At 45.2% G+C, this 25,599-nt stretch overlaps 1 protein-coding gene across 2 annotated transcripts in view; it reads right to left on the reverse strand.

The window, feature by feature from the left end:
* The window catches only part of CRIM1 (cysteine rich transmembrane BMP regulator 1), a 189,012-nt gene extending 164,553 nt beyond the window's left edge, over positions 1 to 24,459 (reverse strand). For both annotated transcript variants that reach the window (XM_042933264.1, XM_042933263.1), the window contains exon 1: positions 24,050 to 24,459. In XM_042933264.1, the coding sequence (XP_042789198.1) occupies positions 24,050 to 24,380 (331 nt within the window). In that variant the 5' untranslated portion in view covers positions 24,381 to 24,459. The remainder of the gene's footprint in view (positions 1 to 24,049) is intronic.
* Positions 24,460 to 25,599: the final 1,140 nt, after the last annotated feature.

Consider the following 25,599-nt stretch of genomic DNA (forward strand, 5'->3'; position numbering starts at 1 on the left):
GGGATAAATGAAGAGGAACCCACTTAGGGCTACCATTTATGTGTTAGACGAAGTCATAAAAAACATCTGTTAGCCAGATAAGACACTCCATGGAGAAAACAACACCCCATGAGAGGTCAAAAACCACCCACTATACTCCAACTAAATGTCTAGCTTTCCTTTTTATTTTAAAGCCAACAATTGTTTGTAATAAGTCCTTGTGAGTCAAGTCTGACAATAGCAAAGATTAATTCTGCATAAAAGATGAAAATGATCCTACAAGAATGTATCCTGGTGTAGAGCCATCTCATCCTAAGTGATCCCCTTTATTGAAAAAAGAAAATTCCTGATCAATGATGACCTCCTCCCTGTCAAACCAGGATTCAACACAGAATACTCCTTTTATTTACTAAGACCCAAACACTCACACCTTCTGTGTGGTGAATCATCTGGAACTAACTGCAATTTGGACTTCACCCCCCAAGGTAGATACTACCCTTCATAAGAAAACGTTCCATGTTCTGTTCAGTAAAAGGTGCATGTTCCCGCCATGTGCTGCTCCCCAGGACTGTCAACAGACCCACTCCTTGTCGGGGCTGACTCGTGCCTGTGAGCGTGGAGTGGAAACTATGGCAGAAGCAGGCAGATGTGCGTCAAGAGCGCCCTACGACACGTGAAGATCAGGTTTTCAATGGGCCACCTCACAATATGGGCGAGAGAGCTGTGAGGAGAAGGAAAGGCAGTCCTACCCTCTTCTGTTGTTTTTATAAAACGATGAATCCTTCAAACCACCTGTGAAATATACAGCACTCTGGGCACCTGGGTGGCTCAGTCCGTTGAACTTCTGACTTCGGCTCAGGTCATGATCTCACGGTTTGTGAGTTTGAGCCCCGCGTCGGGATCTGTGCTGACAGCTCAGAGCCTGAAGCCTGTTTCGGATTCTGTGTCTCCCTCTCTCAAAAATAAACAAATATTAAAAAAAAAAAAATTTTTTTTAGGGGCGCCTGGGTGGCTCAGTCGGTTAAGCGGCCAACTTCGGCTCAGGTCATGATCTCACGGTCCGTGAGTTCAAGCCCCGCGTCGGGCTCTGTGCTGACAGCTCAGAGCCTGGAGCCTGTTTCAGATTCTGTGTCTCCCTCTCTCTGACCCTCCCCCATTCATGCTCTGTCTCTGTCTCAAAAATAAATAAACGTTAAAAATTAAAAAAAAAAAAAAAATTTTTTTAAAAGAAACACACAGCACTCATTTGGGTTGAAATAAATTTACTTTTTTAAAATGGAGTAATGAGGGAGAACCTTAATAGTTAAAAGAAAAGAATTCTGGAATACACTAAGACCTAAAAAAAAAAAAAAAAAAAAATTATTAAAATGACAATAGCCCACAAAAATGGCACTTAAGAAGGTAGGGCCAAGCTGTTTCCTTTGAATGAGCATGTATGTGTGTTAAGTTTAAAGTTCTCCAAATTTCTCCATAAAGAAAAATGATTCTAACTATTGCTACAATCCTACATACCATTTTTTTGAATAAATAACTATTGTTTAGAGGTGTTTTGTTTGTGTTCTAAGTGGGCTCCACACTGGGCATGGAGGCTTGAACTCACAACTCCGAAATCAATACCTGAGCCAAGATCAAGAGTCAGACGCTTAAGCAACTGAGACACCCAAGTGCCCTGGATATAATCACTTTTTTAAAACCATCTTTTCCCGGGGCGCGTGGGTGGCTCAGTCGGTTAAACATCCAACCCTAGATTTCGGCTCAGGTCGTGATCTCACAGTTGTGGGACTGAGCCCTGCTTCGGGCTCCATGCTGACAGAACAGAGCAGCTCTCGCCCTCAAAATAAATACAATATTAAAGAAACAAAAAACAAACAAACAAACAACCCCACATCTTTTCCAAATTGTAATCTCCAGGTCCTGGGTCAAAAATTCTTACCCTTATGATCACAGTCCCTACCAAGAGAATACAGGGATATACATTCTTCAGTCCATGCCACATGGAATATTATCAGCACAAACTTTTAAACTTTCATAACTTAAGAAACAAGGACTTACCTCTTCCTGCTAGAGCTGTGATCTTCATCCTGAGTATGGCTCAGATACCACAAAGATGTGTGGTGGTGCCCCTGCCTGCACTATCTCACCTGGACCCCTGGGGACCATCTGTTCCTCTTACAGATGAGGAGCAACTCTAAGAGCAGCCCTCAAATTCAATACTCTATCACCCAACAGCAAGAGACAGTCATATCAGGGCACTGCCTGAGGGAAAATCATAAACAAGACCTCCTCACAGGCACCTTCGAGCCATCACTGTGATGCAATGTAAAGAAAAATGTACCATCAATTTACTCATTAACTTATTATTTACTGAGCAGCTACTTCTTTCGTGGCACCATGATAGGCACTGAGTGGGCTACAAAGAAGCAAGAACCTATTCAATTAAAGAGCATCTTTCTACCCATCTTCCACCTTACAAGCAAACATAAATTAGAACAGAGTGAACCTATAAAGGGCAAAGCCTGTTTTAATACAGACATCAAATATGCTAGAATCTGAAATGTTCCAATAGCAACGCTTACTGGAAACAAATCACTATTAAGCTGTTCTGTCCCTTCAAAATGATCTTGGGAGCCAGTAAACATTAGTCAAACTTGTGACAGACCGAGTATGTTAGGTCTGATTCACAAATCATGGCACACTGCTATTGATGTTTAAATCGGAACATCCTACCACCCAGCTCCCAACCGGGGGTAGGTGTCTTCATGCCTACATTTTTTATTGCAACCAAATGTTACTTTTATTCTGTGGTAGGGGACAGGGAAATCATTTTCTTTCTACCTTCAGAATATTACATTTAATCAACATTTAATGAACACCTGTTACGTACAGGCCATAGTGTTCAATGCCGAGGCACAAAAAGATACTATTCCAATGCCGCATACAAGTGAGTTAACTTAGTTATGCCTCATAACATCCTAAATGAAGTAGATGCTATTATTATCCCCATTTTACAGATGGAAACTATGCACAGAAGTCAAGCAGCTTGGCCAGGGTAAGGCACCAGGCAAGTCACTAGGATGAATTATGGACTGACCACAGAGCCTGAACTCCTGCTAGCATTCAATGTTGTCTCTCACTGATAGATGTGCTTTCTCCTTAAGAAACAACATCTCCATTTCTCCTGAGGAAGGCATTTCCTCCGGCCAGGTTTTCCTGAGACCCCACCCTGGCAACTGGAGGGAACACGAGCTAGCCATACAGGCAGGTAAAATGCCCCAACATGATGGTGACTCCTGGTCTGGGGAGCAAGCAACAGGGCAGAGGAGGCAGGGCCAGTGCTTGGAGTGAGGCCAGAGGCACCGGAGAAGGCACCAAGTGCCCTGGGTGAGGGGAGCTGTGGTTGGGCTGGCTGGACAGTGTCCCCAGGTTGCTAACTGCAGAGAGCACCTACGTGCAGAGCTGGGGGTTGAGTGAGGACAGTGGCTGGAAGTGGGACTTCCTCAACCAGGGTGGGTATAAGAGAAAAGAATTCAAAACCTGCACAGGGGAAATCAGTGACCAACCTGTAAAGAGACAAAAGACTTAGGGGGCTTGGGGGCCCCAGTATGGGGTATCTCTTCCTCTCTTCCTCTCAATGCACTCGAGATGGTGATGCACACACAGAGTCACAAACCCGTCTCCCGAAACTCCCACCTCAAATACTATATGTATTTAGTATTTACATAACTGCCTTTCTTCAAGACGCATGGTGTTTTGTTTTTAAAAATCAAGTCTTGCGGCAGGTCAGGAGGTTAGCTACTTGACTACAAGTTCAGAAAGAAAAAGAACAGAGTGGCTGTGGTTGGACTAGGGCTTGGAGACGCTTCCGAGATACCCACCGAACTAGATGTAGACACTGAGAGTCGCCCTTTGGAAGCACCAACTCCAAGAGGTAAGAGTGTGAAACAGCTATAAACAAATCCATCCAGCATTTACCCCTGGCATGAACCTCTCAGTCTGCGACCTCCCTCAAACTGTATTTATGTCTTCTCCCACTGTCTCCCCTCTGAACAGCCAGAAATAAACCCAGGGCTCTCAAACTCGAAAATTTCCTCCTCCCCCTCATCCAAGCTGGCCGAGTTCCAGGGATCTGTAAGCAAAAAACACGCAGCTCAGCGACACTGTACAAGCCCTCACCAACTGTTCAAATGAGGAGCTCCAAAAGCCAGAGGCTTCACTCTCCACCATATGACAAGGAACATACAGATCGATTTCATTATTCGTTGATTTAGACATTTATAATCACATTGTTGAGAAACATGTGAAATGAAAACACAAGTGTTTTTGGTTGATAATAAAGATCAGCTGACTAATGATTAACTGTTCAGTATTGGAGGTAATCTATGATGAAAAGATTTCAATTTTTATAAATTTGCTACAACGGGAGCTACAGGCCTTATGTTGGACCAAACCTTAGGAGAGTCCCACCGCCCGTCCACCTTGACAAACCTTTTCCCTAAAAGAGGTCAGCTTCCCACACCTTTTTATGAGCCCTGAGACACAATATCAGCACACATATTTTGGTGACGGTGGTGGGTGTCAAGTTTTTGCTTATTACTGTTGAATGTAAATATTAAGCTTTGTGCTTTGATTTTTTAAAAAATTTTACATACTTGACTTTAATGATGGCTACTGTCCCATAACAGAACTAAAATTCCACAAATATCCAGGGTTAAACTATTAGGTTTAATGTGATTTCACCTTCAAATTACTTTTTTAGTACAAAGTGTGCTTATTTTAAATAAATATGTTGATCCAAAAAGTGTCTGTTAAAATCCAGCTGTGCACATGCACTTTTTAAACATTATATGCTGTGGTTTAGTGCAGTCTACACAGGTCCTCTCTCCAACCAAGAAGCAGCCAGGTCCATCCATGCCCAGTGTTTTCTGGATTGGGCATGTTGATTGGTATCAATCAGGCACGAATTATGAATTTTGAAAGATTTAGAATTCAGAAACCATATTCAAAAAGCACTTCTGGGGCGCCTGGGTGGCTCAGTCGGTGGCTCAGTCAGTTGAGCAGCTGACTTCGGCTCGGGTCATGATCTCGTGGTTCATGAGTTGGAGATCCATGCCAGGCTCCGTGCTGACAGCTCAGAGCCTGGAGCCTGCTTCAGATTCTGTGTCTCCCTCTCTCTCTGCCCCTCCCCAACCCGTGCTCTGCCTCTGTCTCTCAAAAATAAATAAGTGTAAAAAAAAATTACTTTTAAAAAGCACTTCAAATTTATATAAAATATATATGAAGCCTCGTGATTTGATTTTGCATACTATTTGCCAATTGATTTTGTGAAATTTTTAAACAAAGAATACAGAAATGAATCTGAAATGAAATGCAATCTATTATAACAGATGCTATCTATACCTTTTGAATGTGAAACTAATTATGAGTTGTAAAGGCTATTTATTAATGTACCAGGCAATAATACAAGGGGAAAAAAAAGTCTGCTGCCCTGATAGAGTTTCAACAAACTTAATTCCAAAAATGACCCAAGTTTTTCCCAGTTTTATACATGTGCCTTATGGGATAACTTCTGGGCCTCCAGTTTTCATTTATAAATTGGTGGAAGTGGAAAACGGAAAACGGTTTTAAATTCCCAGAGAAAATCATTGGCAACAAGAGCCTATGTCTAATGCGTGAAAAGCACAAAGATTGCAAATTCATCTTGAAGTCAGTATCTAGTCCCTATTTAGGATGTAGTTAGTTAATTATATCCATCTTTCATCCTAAATAAATATTTGCAATCCAATAATGCACTACAAAAAAAGCAACAGAATAAAAATGTCCCTACCCAGTGGGCTGGCTATTTGCACAAAGCCAACAAATCATTACTTAACAGAGGAAAAGGTTAAAAAAAGCTTCAATGTCCTCAGAGTCAACATAATCCTGGTGGTAGCAAGAATATAAGACAAGCAGCTAAAGGCCACCGTCCTCAGGCCACAACCCCAGACACAAAGGACCACAGGCATAGGTAGGAAGTGGTCAAATCCTTTGGGAGGGGACAGGAGACAACTATCATGTGCTTGGGGAGCTTAGGCACTCATGGGTACAAGTTAAGACTACATAACATTTTCCCTTAAATTCACCTGAAATTCAGACTGGTTTTTGTTTTCCTTTTGCCTTTTATGGATAGTCCGGAAATGAAAGAGGGTAAAGAAAATGAAGTAGAAAGGTACAGTCAGCACATCTTGATTAATCAGCTTATAGTAATGGACACTACAGAGACACAGGAAAATTTATTTGATCTAATTTTAACGGAAAGAATATACAAGATGTAGGATTTAAAAAAGGTACGTACACAGAGGAAGACGAGACAGGATATATACACATACAAAAACACAAAACTAGTTAAGTTCAGAATAAAAGTGTTTTGGATCAGTTTCTCTTCTCTATTTCCCAAACTGTCTAGTAAAGTTATGTTGCCTTTATAATTGTTTTCTTAAGCAGGCAGTGGACCCAACATTTGGCCCCAGCACACATGGCTAGTTGTGGGAAATAAGATGTTCAGGAAATAAACTACAAAAAAGAAATTTAGGTAACCCCTTCCTAAATAACCATTCAAGAGACCCAGGCTCTTTTTTTTTGTTTTGTTTTTTGAACAAGGCAAGGCCCTTTACCACATGCAACTAATCTCCAAGAATCTTTGAGCATAAAAAGTTCTAAGGAATTTCGGTATGAATCTTTTTTGATGGTCTACCTTTCTGGTCATAAACCTGATGAAGTATCTTACTAACTGCAGAAGAAACAACACAGGAATGAGATGCCCACAGCTTTAAGTAAGCCTCTTAGGAGACAATCTACACATGTTTATTTATATAAACTAATTAAAGATGGCCAGAAACAGAAACAGAAAATTTTTTAATTCTGTTGGAATTAACAGAGTCCAACAACTCCAATTAGAAGAAAACGCTACCACGGCAGAAATGGACACAGAGAGACTATCAGGACCAGAACATGACCCTGTGAGGAATTCTTCTTACATGTGTGCATGCTGCATATATGGATGTGTATAAGTATATGCACACATCATATAATTTGCAATGTGTGTGCAGCTGTCCACCATAATGACACAGTTTTCCACTGTAACGAAAGACAGAAAGAAAATGTCTATGTTTCCATTAACTCCAAAATCAGGCACAGACTCAGGGATGCCTTCCCACCGCATCCTGCCAGTCCACCGGCTGCCCTGCCAGGCCTTCCATAGGTTCCCTAGGTCAGCCGCATCTGTTTACTTTCTCCAGCAGAGCCATGGCCTTTCCTCCCCAAGCACTGTCCCTGGGTCCAGCTGTCGGTATAACGGACCAACAGAAGACCAGCAGTTGAGGAAACTGATTTCCCCTGAATACTTCTGAGAGGCTCTTTCTTGGGAGTCAGGGCAACTTGGCTATCTCTATAGCTGAAAATGGTACTTGCTGGTTGTACTTGACGCCTACTTCTCCGGTTCTCACCTTCCTGGAAGTCTACTTTTCGGTTACAAAACTGTTTACCTTGGCTTAGGACAAGAGGGGCCCTCCCTCCTTCAAGTGTGTTTCCCAGTCCTCTGCCTCCATTCATTTATTTTATTAAAGACCGAGAGTAAATATGCTATCCCAGCCGCAAGAACAGCTCGGGCTCCTTCACCGTCTACCTCAAATTAACAAAAAAGGGCCGAGGGTTTTGCGATACACCCATTTCTGATTTGGGCAGGATCCACATCGAGTTAAATCCTCTTACTGCTGATAAAGTCTCAGAGTAGGCAACACTTCCAGAACAAACCGGCCCCAAAGTCTGGAAGCTGACTTTTAAACTTTTAACAGTAATGAAGCCACATAAAAATTAAAAAAAAAATACTTTTAAAGAGTTATAGGAAAATCATCAGTGGACACTCAGACAAATAGCCCTGCTTAAAATCTTCCACCTTTCGTTGCCAACGAAGCATCATGGAAAACTAGAACTCCACTACCATAAGCTTACTTCGGTATCGGTTCCAGCTTGCCCTCCTCCCCCTTCCCAAAGCTTTGATAACAACTGGTGCTCTAAAGTGGCTTCTTGCAAAGTCCCCCAGCCATGACACTAACGTTATAAACAATCACAATCACGTGTGACAAGGGCATCTTAAATATGGGAAAGTCGAAGGCACGTGCTGCACCACTGACATCAAAATTAAAGCCGCACTCAGGAAACGGGGCTCTCCAGATCCACTCACTAAAGTGATAGAAGGTACTAGGTGCCTGACATTTATCAGGATAATTCTGTAATGTGTCTATGACCCTGTATACTTTATCTTGGCCAAATCTCTCTTTTTTAGCAGTTGAAAAGTTTAACACCAGATAGATCACCCAAGGGTTGTAATTCACTGTTGTATTAAGGGTCTAATGTCTTAGTGTCTTAATTTGTAAACCACTTTAAGACTTTCAGAAAGTAAACAAACAAACAAAGACTTCATGACTGGTGCTAAAGGAAAAACAACTCCACGGGGCTTAATAACAAGTTGGGACTCCAGCCAGGAGTCATCAAGAATTCCTCAGTCCCTGAAGTCATAGGGTTTGGAGTAAATCCAAATGGGATTTTACTTTTTCGAATTCCTTATATTGCATTCCTATGGACTTCCTGTTCAAACCATTGTGAGGCATTTTTATTATTCACAGTCACACACTTCTACCATCATGCTGTTGGCTAGGATCTCCTTCTCCAAAGAAGGTGTACGGTTAAATTCCTGAGGAAGTTTGGAGATCACCTGCAGCAGTAAAGAGGTTATGTCATTTGCTGGCGTAACACTCACAGACTCCAAGTTCTAGACGTGTTTGTTAAATTAAATTCCCTCCTGATTAGTCAACACACGTTTGAGACACAACCCTGGATTTGCTGAAAACAGAGGTTTACTATCACCAATTACTCATATGGTAGCTTATCTGAAGTATCTATACAGTAACTCATGATTTTATGTGTATCAGTTATTATTTACAAACAACTGATCACTGTAGCGTTTCAAGGGCTCCGTGCACCAGATCGCTGGTGGTAAAGAGGTTATAAGCTGCCGCCCACAAGGAAAATTCTTACAAGCTGACGAAAGGTTGGTGAATGAAAGGTGACACTTTTATGGCAAACTGGCAAAAAGGAAAAGTCCTCGCAAATGAAAACTACCTTTAAATATCTGCCAAAATAAATACAGCTGAAACTAACCTATCACAGCAAAATTTAAAAACTCAGTTCTAAGAATGACGGGCTGGGGGGAGGTGTACGACAGGTGAGAGGCCATGGTTAACCAGTTCTAAGCTTCCTTCTGCAAGGATGAGACTCCTCACTGGAATTCTCTCAACAGGCTTCGTTTGTTTCTGTTTGCACAATGCAAACCACACAGCTCAGATGGAAAAGTTTTTGTATAATATCTTGGATGACCTTGAGTCTAGATTTAGTCAACAAATGCTCATTGAGTTCTCCCTGAGTGCCAAGCGCTAGGATAACACACAATCCTGGCGCTCGAATGGATCACAATGAGGCAGGGAGGCAGAAATGTGAACTCTAACACAGTGTGAAAAGTGCTCTAACAAGGGAAGGAGAAAGTGCTATTTATGGGCACTGGGGGTGGGGGGATGGCAATGCTTTTTCCTGGGCAGGGCAGGAAGTCCTCACAAAGGAAGCAGCACAAAATGGTAGGGTTTGAGGGATGAGAACACATTCTGAAGGATGTAAAGATAATTGGGGGGAGTCTGAAAGTGGACACCACGCCCATTTTCCGGTTGCTGGCTTTGCCCCCAAACTTCTGGTTGCGACAGATATTAGGAAGCATGTGTCGAACAGATCTCATCTTCTGCATTCTCAAAGGGTCTCTGTCCAACATAAACTTGAAACAAAGTCGGAAAACCTACACCTTGAGGAGAATAGTCAGGTACTGAATGTAGGAGTCTAATTTTCCCTTACCTGTGGGCTTTTAGTAATAACATGCAAATTACCAAGGCTCTTTGGGAAGTTAAATGCTTCTACTAAGACTAAAAAAAAAAGTAAAGTAGGAATTATGTACATGAGATATATCCCCTCTAAAGAAAAAACAATTCACTGTTCCTTCTTTACTACTAATAATCCTTATGTTTTCTCGCTGCTTGTAGCTCCTTAATACCGTCTACTTTTCCAGTCTCTCCAGAAATGGTATCAGCCAAGCATTTCTGACTCCAGGGCACATGCTTACATATTCACACACAGTTTAAAAAATATAATACATGACTATTTTCAGCGCCAAATGCAGCTGTAACTATATATTTCTTTTGGACATGTTTTATGTTATAAAGCATGTAAATACTTTATCTCCCTCAAGTTTTCCAGAACTCTATTGGCAGAGTCTTTTTCCTTTCTCTTTCCAAAGCACTGAATACAATTTCCTGAATAGATAGTCAATAAACTTGGTGGCTGAGAGCTCACTCACCTTTTCCCAACATAGTCTTTGGAAATAATTTCATCTCCTTCCAACCAAAAACACCTCTGGCTTCTTTCCTTTGCTTATTTCCCTGTAGAGGTATTCCATTTCTCACCCTAAATTTCTGCTTTTCCTTTCTGCTATCACATCTAAAATTCTTGTGTAAGGCCAAAAACTATGTTTACTGATAGCCTACCATAAATCATCCCACACTGCCCTACGGATAATAAATCTTCTGTCCCAATCAGCAAGAAATGAAAGAAGTCTAATTTTCCCGAGCTCCACTTGCCCACGTATAGATATCCCAATTAACTAGGTAGTTTAAAAGCCAAAGCCCTTTAATTAGAACTGTGTTTTCCAAGTGTAATAAAACAATGCACAATCTTTGTTAAGAAGTCATTTTCAGCTTGCTGATCTACAGAGTAGATAGTATACTTAATTTGCTCCAACTATGCAAGTTGTTTTCAGCACATACATAACACAATGCAAAGTATTCTTTGTACTGTGCCCTCAGCAACTGTGCACGCGCATGCGCGCGCGCGCGCACACACACACACACACACACACACACGCTCTCTCTCTCTCTCTCCCTCCCTCCCTCCCTCCCTCCCTCCCCAAAGGTATGAAGTTAACTATATCTTGAAAGGAGAAATTATTAACAGCTTCCTCTCAATGTCACATCTGGAACTGTATGTCCAGCTGCTGATGCTACAGATATATTTTACCATCCTGGATGCATCTTTTTAGGCCAGCAAGTCCACCACAACCTTGTAAAGAATCTTGTTTTATGAACTTTTATCACCTGCTGATCCATATTACATATTCCACAGAGTCAAATGAATTTTATGTACTGGCAAACACTTCCCCTCCAAACACTTCTACAGAACTCATCTCTGCCATCCTGTTAGTGCAGACACCATTACTGGAAGGGGTCCTCACAGACGATTTGATGCTTGGCACCAACTTCTCTTACTAGGTGGGTTACCAGTAGCTGGAGAGCTGCATACAACCATGCTGGGAAGAATGTGGAGGCAAATTCTGGAAAGCATGCCTTTCAGGGCACCTGAGATTCGGCTCACACTGGGTCATGGCAGGGATGCCACGAGGAAGGAGGGCCAAAGGACAGCACAAAGACATGGGCAGGAGAGGTACCAAATGGACCTTCTAGCACAGACTCTGATGGCAGCAAACACACACTGAACACTCTGGCCACTTCTAAGAGACAAGGTTCTCGAGAGAAGGCCCTAGGCATTCAGACTCTCATTACTGACCCCAAAGTTTAAAAGTTCTTAAGTTCTTAATCTAACAGGCACCAACCAAGCAGGAAGAAAACCAAATAAAGACCTATTCATATAAAGAAGAGCAAAGTAGAACCTAGCTTTTCGGCAAAAGCTCAGGTTGGTAAATGAATACCACCCACCCCTCAATGGCTACTTCAGACACCACCATTATTAGCTATCCAGAAATCTACCCTGGAAGGGAGAGGATTAGATCCAGAACAGGATTTGACTTCCAATATCATGAAAGAAAAGAAAGAAAAGAAAAGAAAAGAAAAGAAAAGAAAAGAAAAGAAAAGAAAAGAAATGAAAGACGACAAGGCAATCCACAATACTCCACGACCCAGAAACATTTTCTGTTAAACAATATAAAATGTCTATCTAGTATTAGCAGTCTCAGAGCAGTTTTACAAATGGCAGCCAAAAAAAAAAAAAAAAAATCTTGGGGAGCAAAAAGCAAACTATCACAGAAAACTAAAAATTAAATAAGTTCACACTGCTAGGGATTGGTGGTTTAGGTAATTGAACTGAAAGTGAGAATCACAGAAGAGATCTACATAATAATTAGCTGCTGAGTTTTCTTGTGTTGCATACTCCCAAATGGAGTATTTAGCATTCAGCAGACTTATTAATGAATAAATGCCCGACTGGAATTAACTAGCACCTCATTCTGGAAGGCTGCTCTTGGCAAAAATGTAATATCCACAGGGCGAAGCCAGTTGATGGCTGGTATACACTGCAGGCTGGGCTGAGTGTCGCATTCTTTAGAATAATTCATGTTACGTCAAGTTTCAGAGCCACAGGTCCTCACCACCTGGACAATATGCAAAGGAAGGATGATGTTTCTAGACCCCAAGAGACAACTTCCCAAACTTCCCGGCTGGTCCCGTGCCTGAAATACAGCCAGTGGAGACTTGCTGTCCCACAGACAGAGCTTCTCTGCTCCGGGGGCTCCCGAAACACACAGAGGTAAGGAAGCTGGCGTGGCCTGCAGCACTGTCCCTCTGCAGAGACTAGGTGTTTCATCCTCCCCGTGGGAGGCGCCCAGAGACCTCCCTGGGCCAGTACCCCTTCCTCACGTGCAACAACTGCTCTGTTTCTTTAAATCCAGCCTGCTCCTTAAGGAAACTCCCTGGCAAGTGAAAACAGCAGCAAAGGTAAAAGAATGCCGGGAATTTGGCTGCCGCCTGCAGTATTAGGGAGAACAGCAATTACTCAACTCTCTCCTAGTGTCAGAGGCAGAAATGAGCATGTGAATTTGGGCAAGTTTTGGCCTGTCTTTGCTCAAGCTTCTCCCCTTGTGGTATCTGTCACCTACCTACTCACAGTCATCATAATTAATGAAGTAAAGGAGAAAATGGAGAGAGAGTGAAGGCAGCAGGCCAGCGCGTTCACAGAAGAGAGGCGTAAATTCTACCCGCACTCCAGGCCGGGCCACAGTTGCCATGGCTTCAAGACTGCCAGCATTTCAAGACGTCAATAACTTCCCAATAACTGTGTTTTTGCCCTCTCCACCGCCTCTCAATAAACAGAACTATGTAAAAACCCTTGATCTTTTCCTCCAGGCCCTTCCCGTCGACAGCACTTGGCAAAGAGTCATGTAGACATGACCACTCTTCCCTTCCTTGGCTCTGCAAACACAAGGTAATATTTGACTCCTGTGTACATGTCTCACACATAAACACATAGACCTTACAACCAGAAGGGCCTGGAGATATCATCACTTCAGTTCCTCTGCCTTCAAGTAGGCAACTATTTAACTCCCTTTCCACAAATTAAGGTAAAGTCAAGGGGAGCTGAGAAGGTTTTATTTAAGTTATGGAGCTACTAAGGGATGACAGGAGATCCAGAAGCATGGCTTGTCTCCCGTGTCACGGTATATTCTCACACACAAGAATGTTGTGCTGTTTGTCTTTCTGAACAGCCTCAAATCCTTCCTGCAACAAACTGGAATATATATGAACCCATTCATTCTTTTGATTAAAACATGGAAATTTATTTGGCCTTTCACTTTTATGTCATAGACAGTGGTAATAAATTATCCTAAACTCTGAAATAGAAGAACTCCGTGGTTCTGAAAAACACACAGCGTACTCAATCTTTCTCAAACCATTTAAGAATCTTTCTACTTTGGTTTTCAGACCCAGAACAATCTACAATTTATCCCCTTTTCCTCTTGCCAGATGTAAATACCCATACCTTCAAAAAAAAAAAAAAAAAAAAAAAAAAAAAAGCAATGCTCCCAACTATGGAAGGTGAGGAAAAGAGGAAACCATGTGAAGGTTTTCCAGATCTGCATTTGACAAGATGATGGAACATTCGGTCTCTGCAGTTTTATAAACACACACTGAGGGGACTGAGAACATATGTCCTGTATGTAAGGTTCTTCCCACGTCATGGGTCTGAAGTGGTCCAATGGATTCCTAACATGAAAAGTCTAGTTCAGGTCAAACATCCTTAAGGTAGCTTTACCCTATTCTGGCAGGTCTTTTGGAATCTTAAAAAAGAAGGATCACAACTCTCCAATGTTGAGATGCCTTTTGTTTCATCACAGCCATGAACCGGTTTGCTTGTGGCCTTTGGATTCGAAGCTAAATAAGTTACCTCTCATAGACCCAGGACTTTGCAGGCTCAGGTTTCATTCTGCCCTGCCAGAAATTCCTTTCTGTTTTGAATCTGAGATGTTTGTTTATGGTTTTTGTTTGGAAATGCTAAATAAGACAGGCACAGTGTCTAGTTACAGCCTATATCTTTTTTTTTTTTTTTTTCCACCTTGCTATAGCCAGAGTGGCTGGTTGTTAAGGACTAAGGACTTTGCTAAAACTTCCAAAGAGCAGACTCTTCAAATTATCTTCCCAGGAACCTGAAATGTAAAATAACACCTTAAAATATAATTAACACTTAATTTGCTTTCTTAAATGTTCATAAGACAAATGTTCCCAGGCTATTTCAAATTAGGGTGTTATTTTTGGATTTGACAAACACATACTTAGACGAAACCCTGAAATTTGAAAGTTGATCTTGCCTTGCTTGTAGGTTACATGTTTGAATACCAGCACTCCTGATGAAAGACAGAAGTACTACAATGCTAGGTGCTAAAAGAGTTTCTGAAAGAAAATTCAACTTCTACGACGTGATAATAAGGTTTGGTTGCCAAAAGAAAATAGAAAAGAGTTGTAAACTATTGATTCCAAAGACTGTACCTTCATCAAGTTCTTTCTCCTTGTTCCTTAAGAGCCAGTAAAAAGCATTTACCTTGTGAGTCCTCAGACCATATTTACTGGATAAAAATGATACTCATTTGCAGGCATGAAAGAAGGGTGGAAGTTCTAAAGGGACAGGAACTCAGCTATTTTAATTCTAGGGTGTTCTTTCCTAGCCTCCCACTGTAGCACAAAGATGCTGAAGAGAGACCACAAGCCAAGACCACAGGAAAGCGGAAGTATAAGTCCAGAGGACGGACGGATGGAACAGACGGGATCAAGAAAAGCAATGCAGATGTCCTCCGGGCCGGACACTACCCCCGGCTCATTCCTAACCTGCCCTTGTCTTTGAGCTGGCTGTGACTACCACTGCTTCCTTCCTTCCTGCTTCCTTCCTTCCCTAACTGCAGTGACCCCAGCCTTGCTTGCTGACGCTCCTGAGGTCTCCCGTGGCTCCAGCGATGGCCAGAAACCCACAGAAAACTTCTAACAATAAAAGGAAATTTAATTTCCTTCCATTATACCATATGCCATCAATATTAAGAGATGTCACCTTTTTAAAAATATTAGTTTGAAGCAGTTCTCTGGCACTATGGATTCCAACCACAAAATCACCCAAATGCCCACATTCTGCTGAAACAGGGGCTAGGACTTACAGCAGTACTGGATGTCAATGTGAAGGAGGGGTGTGTCACAAAGTGGATTTTTTTTTTTTTTTTAACTTATAGATAAAAAGCTAACAAAGAAGAAAAGGAAAACAGAATGAAAATTAGAATTAACATCATCTTTGAAAAATCTATTTGGTACCAGGAATTATACTAGCCATTATACACACACACCAACACATGTTATCTGTGCAGTTTTATATATACATACATACACTCTCCAATCCTCTCTATAATATCTACTTCAAAGAAAGCTAGGAGTATTCCACTTTTACAGATGAGGAAACTAAAGGCCAAAACAACCAAGCAAGCTGGTTGTTCAGTTAAAAAATAAGAGCTGAGATCTGAACACAGGTTTGTCCAGCATCAAGACCTAATTTCTTTTTCCTAAGACATCATGCACAGAGGCGTGGGAAGCAGGAAGGAGGGGAGCACACGCTCAGATCCCACTTGGTGCTGCACCCCCCACTAAATCCTTCCTGGTACTCAGTTAGTGCCCCTCTTAGTTGCTCCTGAGATGCTCAGCACTTCCTTATCTTGGAACTGCACAGCTGTAAGTAACTGTCTTGGATAGAATCGTCTCAGCTACCTGCCATTGGACCATGGCCCCAGAAAGCAGGGTCCCTATCATATTTACTGTGGCTGAAAAATAACTACAATAGCAGGGAACATTATCAGGTCTCCTACACCGCTCTCTGTTCTACATGCTTCATAAGGACTAGCCTTTTGCTACTTAAAAGTGTGGTCCCAGGATCAGCAGCATCTGAGTCACCAGGGGGTTTATCAGAAATGCAGAATTTCAGGCCCCACCCAGACCTCCTGAATTAGAACCACCATGCTGAATGAGATCCCCAGGTGATTCGTGCACACATTACAATTTCAGAAGCACAGTTTTATCTCATTTAATCTGCACAGCCAAGACACGTTACCTATTACTGTTTTAGACAGGGAAACTGAGGCTTAGGGAAGCGGCATTCCTGCAGTGTAGCACAAAGACCAGACCCATAGCAGCAAGTACTTGTGGGTAGAAGGATGGCTGGGAAACCGGTAGGAAGGAAAGGTCTGATTACAAGTCTGACCTCCAGTTGTGCCTAGTCTGTACCAACTGCAGCGGCAGGTGGGACCAGGGCCCCGACACAGGTGGGCTGCAGCAGCACGGGCTGCTTCCTCAGCTCCGGTCAGGCCAAATCCTGCGGTGAGACCAGCAGTGTGGACACTCCAGGGGCCAGAGGCGAACTCTTTCCCCAGAATGTTAGGGAAATGCACAGTCCTGATGATAGTGAGGACAGATGCCCTCCTCTTCCCCAAATGAAGTATCAGCCCGCAGGTAAATGGTTACCTTCATAACTCCCATGACTTAATGCAAGAAATTTCAGATTCCTCCCTATTTTTACCCCAAATACACAAACTGTTTAGACAAAGTTAACAAATGGGCATTAGAAAGAAAGGCAGCTAATAGCTTTAGAGGCCCTTAGTTTTTTAACTCAGTGCACTTACAGGGTTGGGGAGGAGGGGACCTGAACTCAATAATTTGCTCCCTTTCGAAGAGCCCAAACTCCTTAACTACCGATGATCCATTACTCAGGTAGATGAGGGCTAAGCAGAACAGAAGATGCCCATATCAGGTCGTTTCACTTATACTGGTTAGTAGCTTTGTTGTTCTTAAGTATTTACCACCTGCCAGTAATTGTTCCAAGTCCTTCACAGGAATCCATTTGCTGAGTCCCTATAGCAACCCTATTATTAACCCCACTGCACAGACAGAAAACGGAGATGCACAGAAGTACAGATTTGACTTTGGACACCAAGTTTCTAACTATGATATCTTTTCATCAAAGTATAAATATTTTGCATGAGGAATTAATTGAGGCTGGGGAAGGGAGGTAAAGAATTGAAATCTGTTCAGGAAAGAAGGACCTTTTTAACATTTTTTTTCATGTGGGCCCAAAATGAACACTCACTAGTGTTTACCTTGAGAGCATTCTTAAATCTAAGTATATTCAACTACTCCTCTGACCACAAGACCCAGGAGGTCTCGTTGAAGCACAGAGGTTTCTCATTATTTGACCAGGCTACTGGCCAGGACAAGCAGCAGAGAGTGGGTGAGATTGGAAGGTGCTAGATAAAGGGATGCCTCTCAGCTCACTGCCCACGCTCATCTGCCTAGTGGAACAAGCTAGAACAAGGAGAAAATCACTCTGAAGAGGAAACTTGCCGTTTTGAACCACAGCTAGTAAAGCATTAAGAATGTAGCCTCATTCTTAGATGTTGGGAAACACTCTGATAGGTGTTGCACAGGCCCTAAGAAGAATGGGTAGAATCCCGTTCCCCACCCCCTCCTATTCTTACTTTTAAATCTAGTTCGAATTCAAATTCTCCTTTTCAGCTTTGCCACCAGAGCCTGAAAAGATCATCTCAGATCCTGTGATTCCCAGAACAAATTAGCTACCTATTTCACTCACCACGTAATCATGGATACAGACTTGGGAAATCACTACTACTTGGCTTGAACTTATGTCATCGTGTAGACTTTCTAACGTCTGGCTCCCTATTCTTTATTGAGATTAGAAGGGTAAAAAGGGTAGGGAACACGTTTGAGGGCCTCAAGCTCCCCAGCTGCCCCCTGCCTCAGCAGAAGGCATTGTACAGACCAGAAGGTGGATGAATGAGTGACTGATTTCTATGCCAAGACAAATCAGATCTTTGAAAACTCAGCTTCGGAGAATTCAGCCTCTGAGAAGCCAGGCTTTCAGTTTGTCACTCATGCATGCTCGGCCAGCCCAGTTTCCTCCACAAATAATTGAGCTTTACTGGGGCGTCTCCGAAATCCTGATGCTGCATGGGCCACATATGAAACCCAGCGGTACAGGAACCTGCTTCACTGAACATATTTTACCTTCCAGTCCTCTTATCATTGTCCATAGGATGGCGTTCACATGCTAAATAAAGTGGCACTGCCGTCTGCATGTTAGTACTGTCAACTGAAAGCTGTTAAACACGCCCACATTTTCTCAGGAATTCCACAATTAATGTCTGGAATGCGTTTTGGATTCTTCTTCAAAGGACGGCACAGTTGCCCTAAGATGAATTCAATATTTTTCCCTTCTTCCATTAGTCATTCTTCGGTCTTCCTGCTCCATTATCCTTGTAGGGTCATCTACTTGTTTTCCCCAACTTATAACGCCTGTCTCCAGCATCCCCAAGCTGGCCCCCTTTTTTGTCCTACATTTTGTAACTACATCTAATCAAGCCCCCAGGACACAGAAACCTGCCCCATCTCACCACATACGGCCTATCATCGGATGCAATGCCCACAGCTTCAGGATTCTTCGGGCAGTTTTCTTCTTAAATTGACCTGTTCCTAACTGCATTGCCATCATAACTGTGGATTCTCCTGGTCACTGTTAAGCACGAATTAATGGCAGCAAATCTCTCTAGATTTGAGGCTTGCTATTTTTGCCTTTCTGGTACTATGCAATTCGTTTGCCCTTTGCCAAGTGTTTTATGTGACTGAACTCCTGAATAACAGTGAGGATTCTGTAAGCTTGAGAGTCAAAGACAAGGTCACCAAGTCCTGTCATTTGTGTATGTGAAGTGAATAGTCTCTCCATATTTCGTCAATATTTACTCTGGGGAGGAACTAATTATTTCCTTGTTTACTTGCGCTGGTTTCTCTTCCCATACCCCAGTAAGGTAATTTTATAGGCCCTCTGCTGGCTTCTTTCTCTCTCTGGCATCTAAGAGCTCACTCCACCTGAATGAAGACTTTCGAAATGGAAAGCAAAACACACTCTTCAAAAACAAGGAGTGCCGGGTGTTTCAAGTTTTCTAACGCCAATACAGGAGTATTAACTCTGCCCCTCCTGTCTTCTTTTTAATTAGTAAAATTAAAACCCATGGATTCTGGCTTTTTATTTTTTTAATGTTTATTTTTGAGAGAGAGAGAGAGAGAGAGAGAGAGAGATAGTATGAGCGGGGGAGGGGCTGAGAGAGACAGAGACACAGAACCTGAAGCAGGCTCCAGGCTCTGAGCTGTCAGCACAGAATCTGACGTGGGGCTTGAACCCACAAACTGTGAGATCATGACCTGAGCCAAAGTCCGAGGCTTGACTGACTGAGCCACCCAAGGTGCCCCATGGACTCTTGACTTCAAGTCCTACACAACACAGCAAGGAGAGGAGACCCTTGTGGCTTGCGCATAAACAAATGGTTTGGTACATTTTCTGGCCTCCTGTGGCCTGACCTCAGATGCTCCACACACTCTCTTCCAAGGAGCCATCATCTCCATCCCTGCCTTCCAGGGTTTAGAAAAAAAAAAAACTTTCTAAAGGCCAACCGTTTCAGAAAACAACATTGTTCTTTGCTATAAGCAGCCACGACATAACCACAGTCTGGTTCTCCTCCTCACTGCCCCCATGAAAACCGGGTGGAAGGAAAAGTTAAAAAACCTGTGAGAAATACAAGAACCGTGTTTTGAAGAGACAGTTTGGTAGACGCCGTGGTAAAAACACGGAAAGTTAAGTTCCATAACGATGAAGCTACTGAGTAAGTACGCACTGGGGGAAAAAGTTGGTGCTTACTGACGATAGCAATCGCCTGGCTCTTCTACAACAAAGTTCTCAGGGCAAAGCCACTCAGTAATGTCCACCAGGTTCCAAATCACTCTGTCCTCACAAACTGTCAAACTCAAGCCATCACCTGCCCTTTCATTACACAGAGAAGGCTGCTCACACTGCCCCCACCTCGCCCTCACCCCTTACAACAGACATAATGTACTATTCTACGTAAGAGGGAAAATGGTCCTTAGACCCCATCTCAAAATAGAATCCCCACCGTACAATCAAAACATTCTTCCTAGAAAATCCCACTTCGGTAATTTTTCAAAACTCCGTCTTTGATCTCCCATACAGTCTTCTTCCTCAGGAGTTCAGAATCCAAACTTGTTTCTCTGGCTTCTAGATGATTTACCCAGAGGCAGGCAGCCCAGCCAAGGAACAAGCCACTCAGGATGTCAGAAAGTGCAACAGGAGACTCACCTAATGAATGGAAACAGTAAAGAGACTCGTGCCCTCCTGGGGGCCAGAAAGCACTTTTTAGACTGAGAGAGAGCAGAGAAAACTTGAGGTACTTGGCTCTATGATCAAGTTTTAAAATGCACTTATGCCAAATAAAAAAATGTTTTAAAGGAATGATTTATTTTTTTCAAAACTTGTTAACGTATATTTTTGCGAGAGAAAGAGAGAGAGCGTGCACACAAGCGGGGGAGGGACAGAGAGAGAGGGAGACACTGAATCCTAAGCAGGCTCCAGGCTCTGAGCTGTCAGCACAGAACCTGACGTGGGGCTCGAACTCACAAACCATGAGATCATGACCTGAGCCGAAGTTGGACGTTTAACCAACTGAGCCACCCAGGTGCCCCTAAAGTAATGATTTAGTTGATAACAACCTAAACAACGCTGAAAAGACCAAGTGTACAGGTCACATGTTTCACAGGACATAACTCTTCACAGTATTTACTCTTCCAGAAATTTTTTTTTCCTTCGCTACTCTCTCTATGGAGAAGATGGTTCATCCATTTGCTCCATGCACATTTAGTGAGAGCCTACTATGGGCTGGTGTGCCTTAAAAACTTATGACAGTGAGCCACAGGTTGTCAGGGGTCCATTGTTACCCCTAGCTTCTCTAATTCACTATGTGAACCACAATTAAAGACATGGTATTTTTCCCCCGACAAAGCCAGAATGGAGAATAACACAAATAAAAAACTACTACAAGTTGGCAAACGGAACAATGTAACTGGTATTTAACTTATGTCCTCGAAAGCAGGTAGATTAGTCATGATAATGTTTCCATAACATGCAATATGACTTCTCAGTGTAGCCAATTAAGTAAGTTTTCAAAACAGTTTTCATTAACAGATACAACCAGTAGGGGTCATTTTAGTGCAAAAATTGCAGCAAAAGAGACTTCGACAAGAATAAAATATATCAATTCCTATTCATGTCAGTTATAATAAACATGGTTCAATGTGTGAATTTCTAAATAAAAATGGAAACTGAGGGAAAGACTAGCCATTGAGAAATTTCTCACAAACAACAACAAGAAGGCAGAAGGTCAGTACCAAGATAATTACTGACACGTAGAGACTCCTCTAATTCATAAAAAAAAAAAAAAAGATTAATCCTGTTTCCTGTAAATCTTGTAGTAAAATGAAAATCCTTGAAATTTTAGACACACGACTGACAATATCTGTGTATGTGTCCACTATATTATGCCAGGTAAAACTGTTCTTCTCACTTGAGTTTCATGGATTTAGAATACAACTTGACCACTGCTTTTAGAAATCTAAAAATAAAATAATAAATGCCAGACACCCAGTTTGGGCAGCTGAAAACAGTCTTGCTAAATAAGAAGTGTTGCTGGAGAAATGCTAACTGAGATACAATCATGGGAACAAATACTTCCAAGGATCTTCAAGGCTAATACCAAGTGCACAGGGTGTCACCAAAAAAAAAAAAAAAAAAAAAAAAGAAGCTAAGAGATCCCATCATTTCAGAGGAAGGAAAAGCTCACTGACAAACTGCCAAAATAATTCTATACTGTGATACCGGAAGATTGGTACCAAAACATTTGATTGCCGTGAATGTTCCTGGAGCTTCACATTTCCTTCACCAGAAATACATCACGAAGAAACAAAACGAGGGTTAGAATCGTTAAAACCTCCAAAAGTCCTTCGCAGGGCATAGCAGTTTCCACTGCATTTAACCTTGTTTCATGTTGCTTGTTCTTTTTAGATTTATGGGAGGCTGGCGTAAGTAAATTATACACTCCAAGTGGCAGGGTTCAAGGATGAATCGTTTAGTCCAACCCATTCAGAATTCTCAAAATCAAACACATAAAATTGTATCAGAAGCTAATCTCCTGGCCATTTTTTCCTGATGTGAGAAATAAAAACACATGTTTTAACGTGGGGCTTAACCCCGGTTGGGAGGCTTTTGTATTTCAGGCAAAGAAACTCTTCTAACCCAGTCCTAAGGGAGCAGCGCTCCATGGCCCTTCCCTGTAAGAGTTCCCTTCACTCATTACTGCCCACTAGCTTCCAAACCAGGAAAGCCTTTTTCATTTTCCAGAACTGTCCAAACTCTCAAAACCAAAGGTATAAATACATGTGTTTGTATTTAAAGAAAATCACAGAATTCAAGTCTTTGAATAGACCCATTTTATCCTTAGGATTGCCACCTTCTTTTTCAACACCTCAGCACGATAAACACATGCACCCAGAAAGACGCCTCAGAAGAAACCCTTCCCTGGTCTCCTGGGTGCTGGTGGTTAGTAAGGCAGGGACCAGGTCAGAGGGCGCCTGTCTCTCCTCCTCGCCGCACCTCCAGAAGTGAGCCAGCTGTGCTCTGCACCAGGATGCCCCGGAACAGCATCATCACCCCAACGTCAGCCCGAGCAGGGATCCCGCTTTTCACTGGTGCTCACCCAGTCCTGCCCGTTAGCCAAATAAAAAAAAAAACCTCACTGCCTCTCTCCAGTCCCCAAACCGGACCAAGCACCTGGAGGCCGAGGCAGGCACGCAGGGCTCAGGGCCCACGCCCACCCACAGGGGTCCACCCAACGAGGGGGTGGCTCACTACTCTAACCGCTTTCTCCCTCCGTCAGTCTCCACACCGAGGTGCACAATTCTTCGTGGAGAAAACAGCAGAACGACGCTCGCTGTCAAACAAACAAAAAGAAGGAACCGGCAACACGACACGAAACACGCAGATATCTGGTCTTAAAAGGCAGCCACGAAGAGTCAGCAACAACTTTTCACTCCTAGGTGCGACACCGCCCCCCCCCGCACCACCCCCCCTCCGCCCCCATTCAGAAGAGAAAGCCTTTGACTGTTTTCAATAGGCAAATAAATGAGTAACCACCGTATGTAACTAACTTCCCCTGGGCTGACATATTCCGGAGCTGAAACTGATTTACATGCGAAAGAGGAGGAAGGGGGTGAAGGAAGAGCGCAAGAAAAAATAATGAAAGAGTCACACAGGGAGTGTGAGCTGAAGACACGTCTCCTGGCCAACAGAAAAGGGACTTTCGAGAACGGTGCGCAGCACTCCGTAGCACACTGCGCTAGTGCGGGGAGGGCGGCAGGGGCTGGACTCCCCGAGGGGCTCGCGACAGCCTCCGCAGTGCCCCCTGCCCGCGGCGCCCCCACCTCGGGGCGCGGGGCCCGCCCCCCCCTTCCCGCAGCCCTAGCCCGAACAGCCACACGTGTGCGGGTCTCTGCGCAGCCACCCCCACTCGCCCGCTCCCACCCACGAGATCCACCCTCGCCCGCGGCCGGCCCAGCGTCCGGGGGAGCGGCGAGCTGGAACCGGGGGACGCGGGGGCCCTCTCCCGGGGGAGGCGGCCCCCTCCTCCCGCGGAGCCCTCTCTCCCCGGGAAAGTCTCGGCCAAACTTTGTTCAGCGCGGCCAGGTGGGAGGGGGCCCGCGGCAGGCGGCCGTACCTTCGCAGACGCCCACTTCGTACTCGGTGATGGAGTCGCCATTGAGCGGGGGGCGGATGACACAGCGCAGCCCCCGGTCGCAGGCTCCGTGGAGCCCGTAGGCGCCGCCGCAGCTCTCGTTCCTCTGGCGGGCGCACATGTAGCAGCAGCCGCAGACGCCCTGCACGATGCTCCCCGGGCAGCTCCTGGGCTCCTCGCACTTGGACTCGTCGCAGGGCAGGCAGACCAGCGCCCGGGTGCCGGAGCGCGCCAGCAGCAGCAGCAGCCCCAGCAGCGAGACCAGGAGGTGCCCGCAGCCGGCCAGCCCCCTGCCCCCCGCCACCAAGTACATCCTCCTGCGCCGCCGCCGCCTCCTCCTCGCAGCCGGGCCGGGAGCGGGGCGGGCGCCCTCCCCTGCGCGGGGCACACGCGCCGCCGCCGCCGCACCCGCAGCCCGCGGTCCTCGCCGCCCCCCTCGGGGCCCCCGGGGCGCGCCTCCCCTCGCGGGGCGAGGCCCCCGCCCCCCCTGCGGGCCGCGCCGACCCCGAGCCCACTAGCGTTGGCGCCAGCGGTGGCTTCCCCTCCTCCTCCTCCTCCCGGGAGGGAGGGGGAAAAAAGAAAAAAAGTTTCCTCCCGGCAGCTCCGGTTCAACCCAAACTTCTGGCGGCGGCGGCGGCTGCGCTGGGCTCCAGCCCCGGCTGGCGGCGCCTCCTCCCTCTCCTCCTGCGCGTCGGCCGGCCCCGCGGCGGTGGTGGCGGCGGCGCAGCCTCCGGGCCGGTCCCCGCCTCCCGAGCCGCCGAGTGGGCGCGGTGGCGCAGCAGAAGGTCCGCGGCGTCCGCTCCGCGCGCCCCGCTCGCCTCACTCCTGCGCGGCTCCTCCGGGCGCTTGTTTATGGCTCGAGCCTCCGCCGCTCGGGCTGCGCCCTCCCCCATCCTACCTCATCCCCCAGACCTCGCCCCCCCCCGCGCCGCGCGCCGCTCATTGGCTGCCCCCCCACCCCTCCCGGCCCGGCCGGCCCCCTCCCCCTCCCCCGCCCTCCCTCGCGGGCGGCCGGGCCCTTCCTCCCTCACACGCCTCCTCCTCCTCCTCCTCAGCCTCCTCCTCCTCCTCCTTCTCCTTCTTCTCCTCTACCTCCTCCTCCTCCCCCTCCGGCTCCTCCGGCTGGAGCCCGGCGCGCCAAGCCGGCCCTGCGGCCGAGCCTTCGCGCTCCTTCCTGGCGCGGGCTTCGCCGCCGGCGCGCTGCGGCTCCGGCTCCGGCTCCGGCTCGGGGCGCACACGGCGGGCAGGGAGAGGCGCGGCGTCCCAAGCGCCTGTCGGCACCGCGGCCACCGTGGCTGGCCTGGGCGCCCCGAGGGCGAGCTGGCTGCCCCTCCAGAGCCAGTTGTGAGTTCGGAGACTGGCGGGGACCGCCGAAGCTCGGGGCCGAGGGGGTTGCAGCAGCCTTGCTGGGGCACCCGCCGGATCGGAAAGGGAAGCAAATGCACGGAAACCCCCGCAAACTACATGAGAATCCATCTTCCACTCGAGCTGGGGTTAGACTTTGTAAAAGATATTATGTAATGGAGTCTCGG

Source organism: Panthera leo, chromosome A3, assembly GCF_018350215.1.
Source record: "Panthera leo isolate Ple1 chromosome A3, P.leo_Ple1_pat1.1, whole genome shotgun sequence".
Lineage (NCBI taxonomy): Eukaryota > Metazoa > Chordata > Mammalia > Carnivora > Felidae > Panthera > Panthera leo.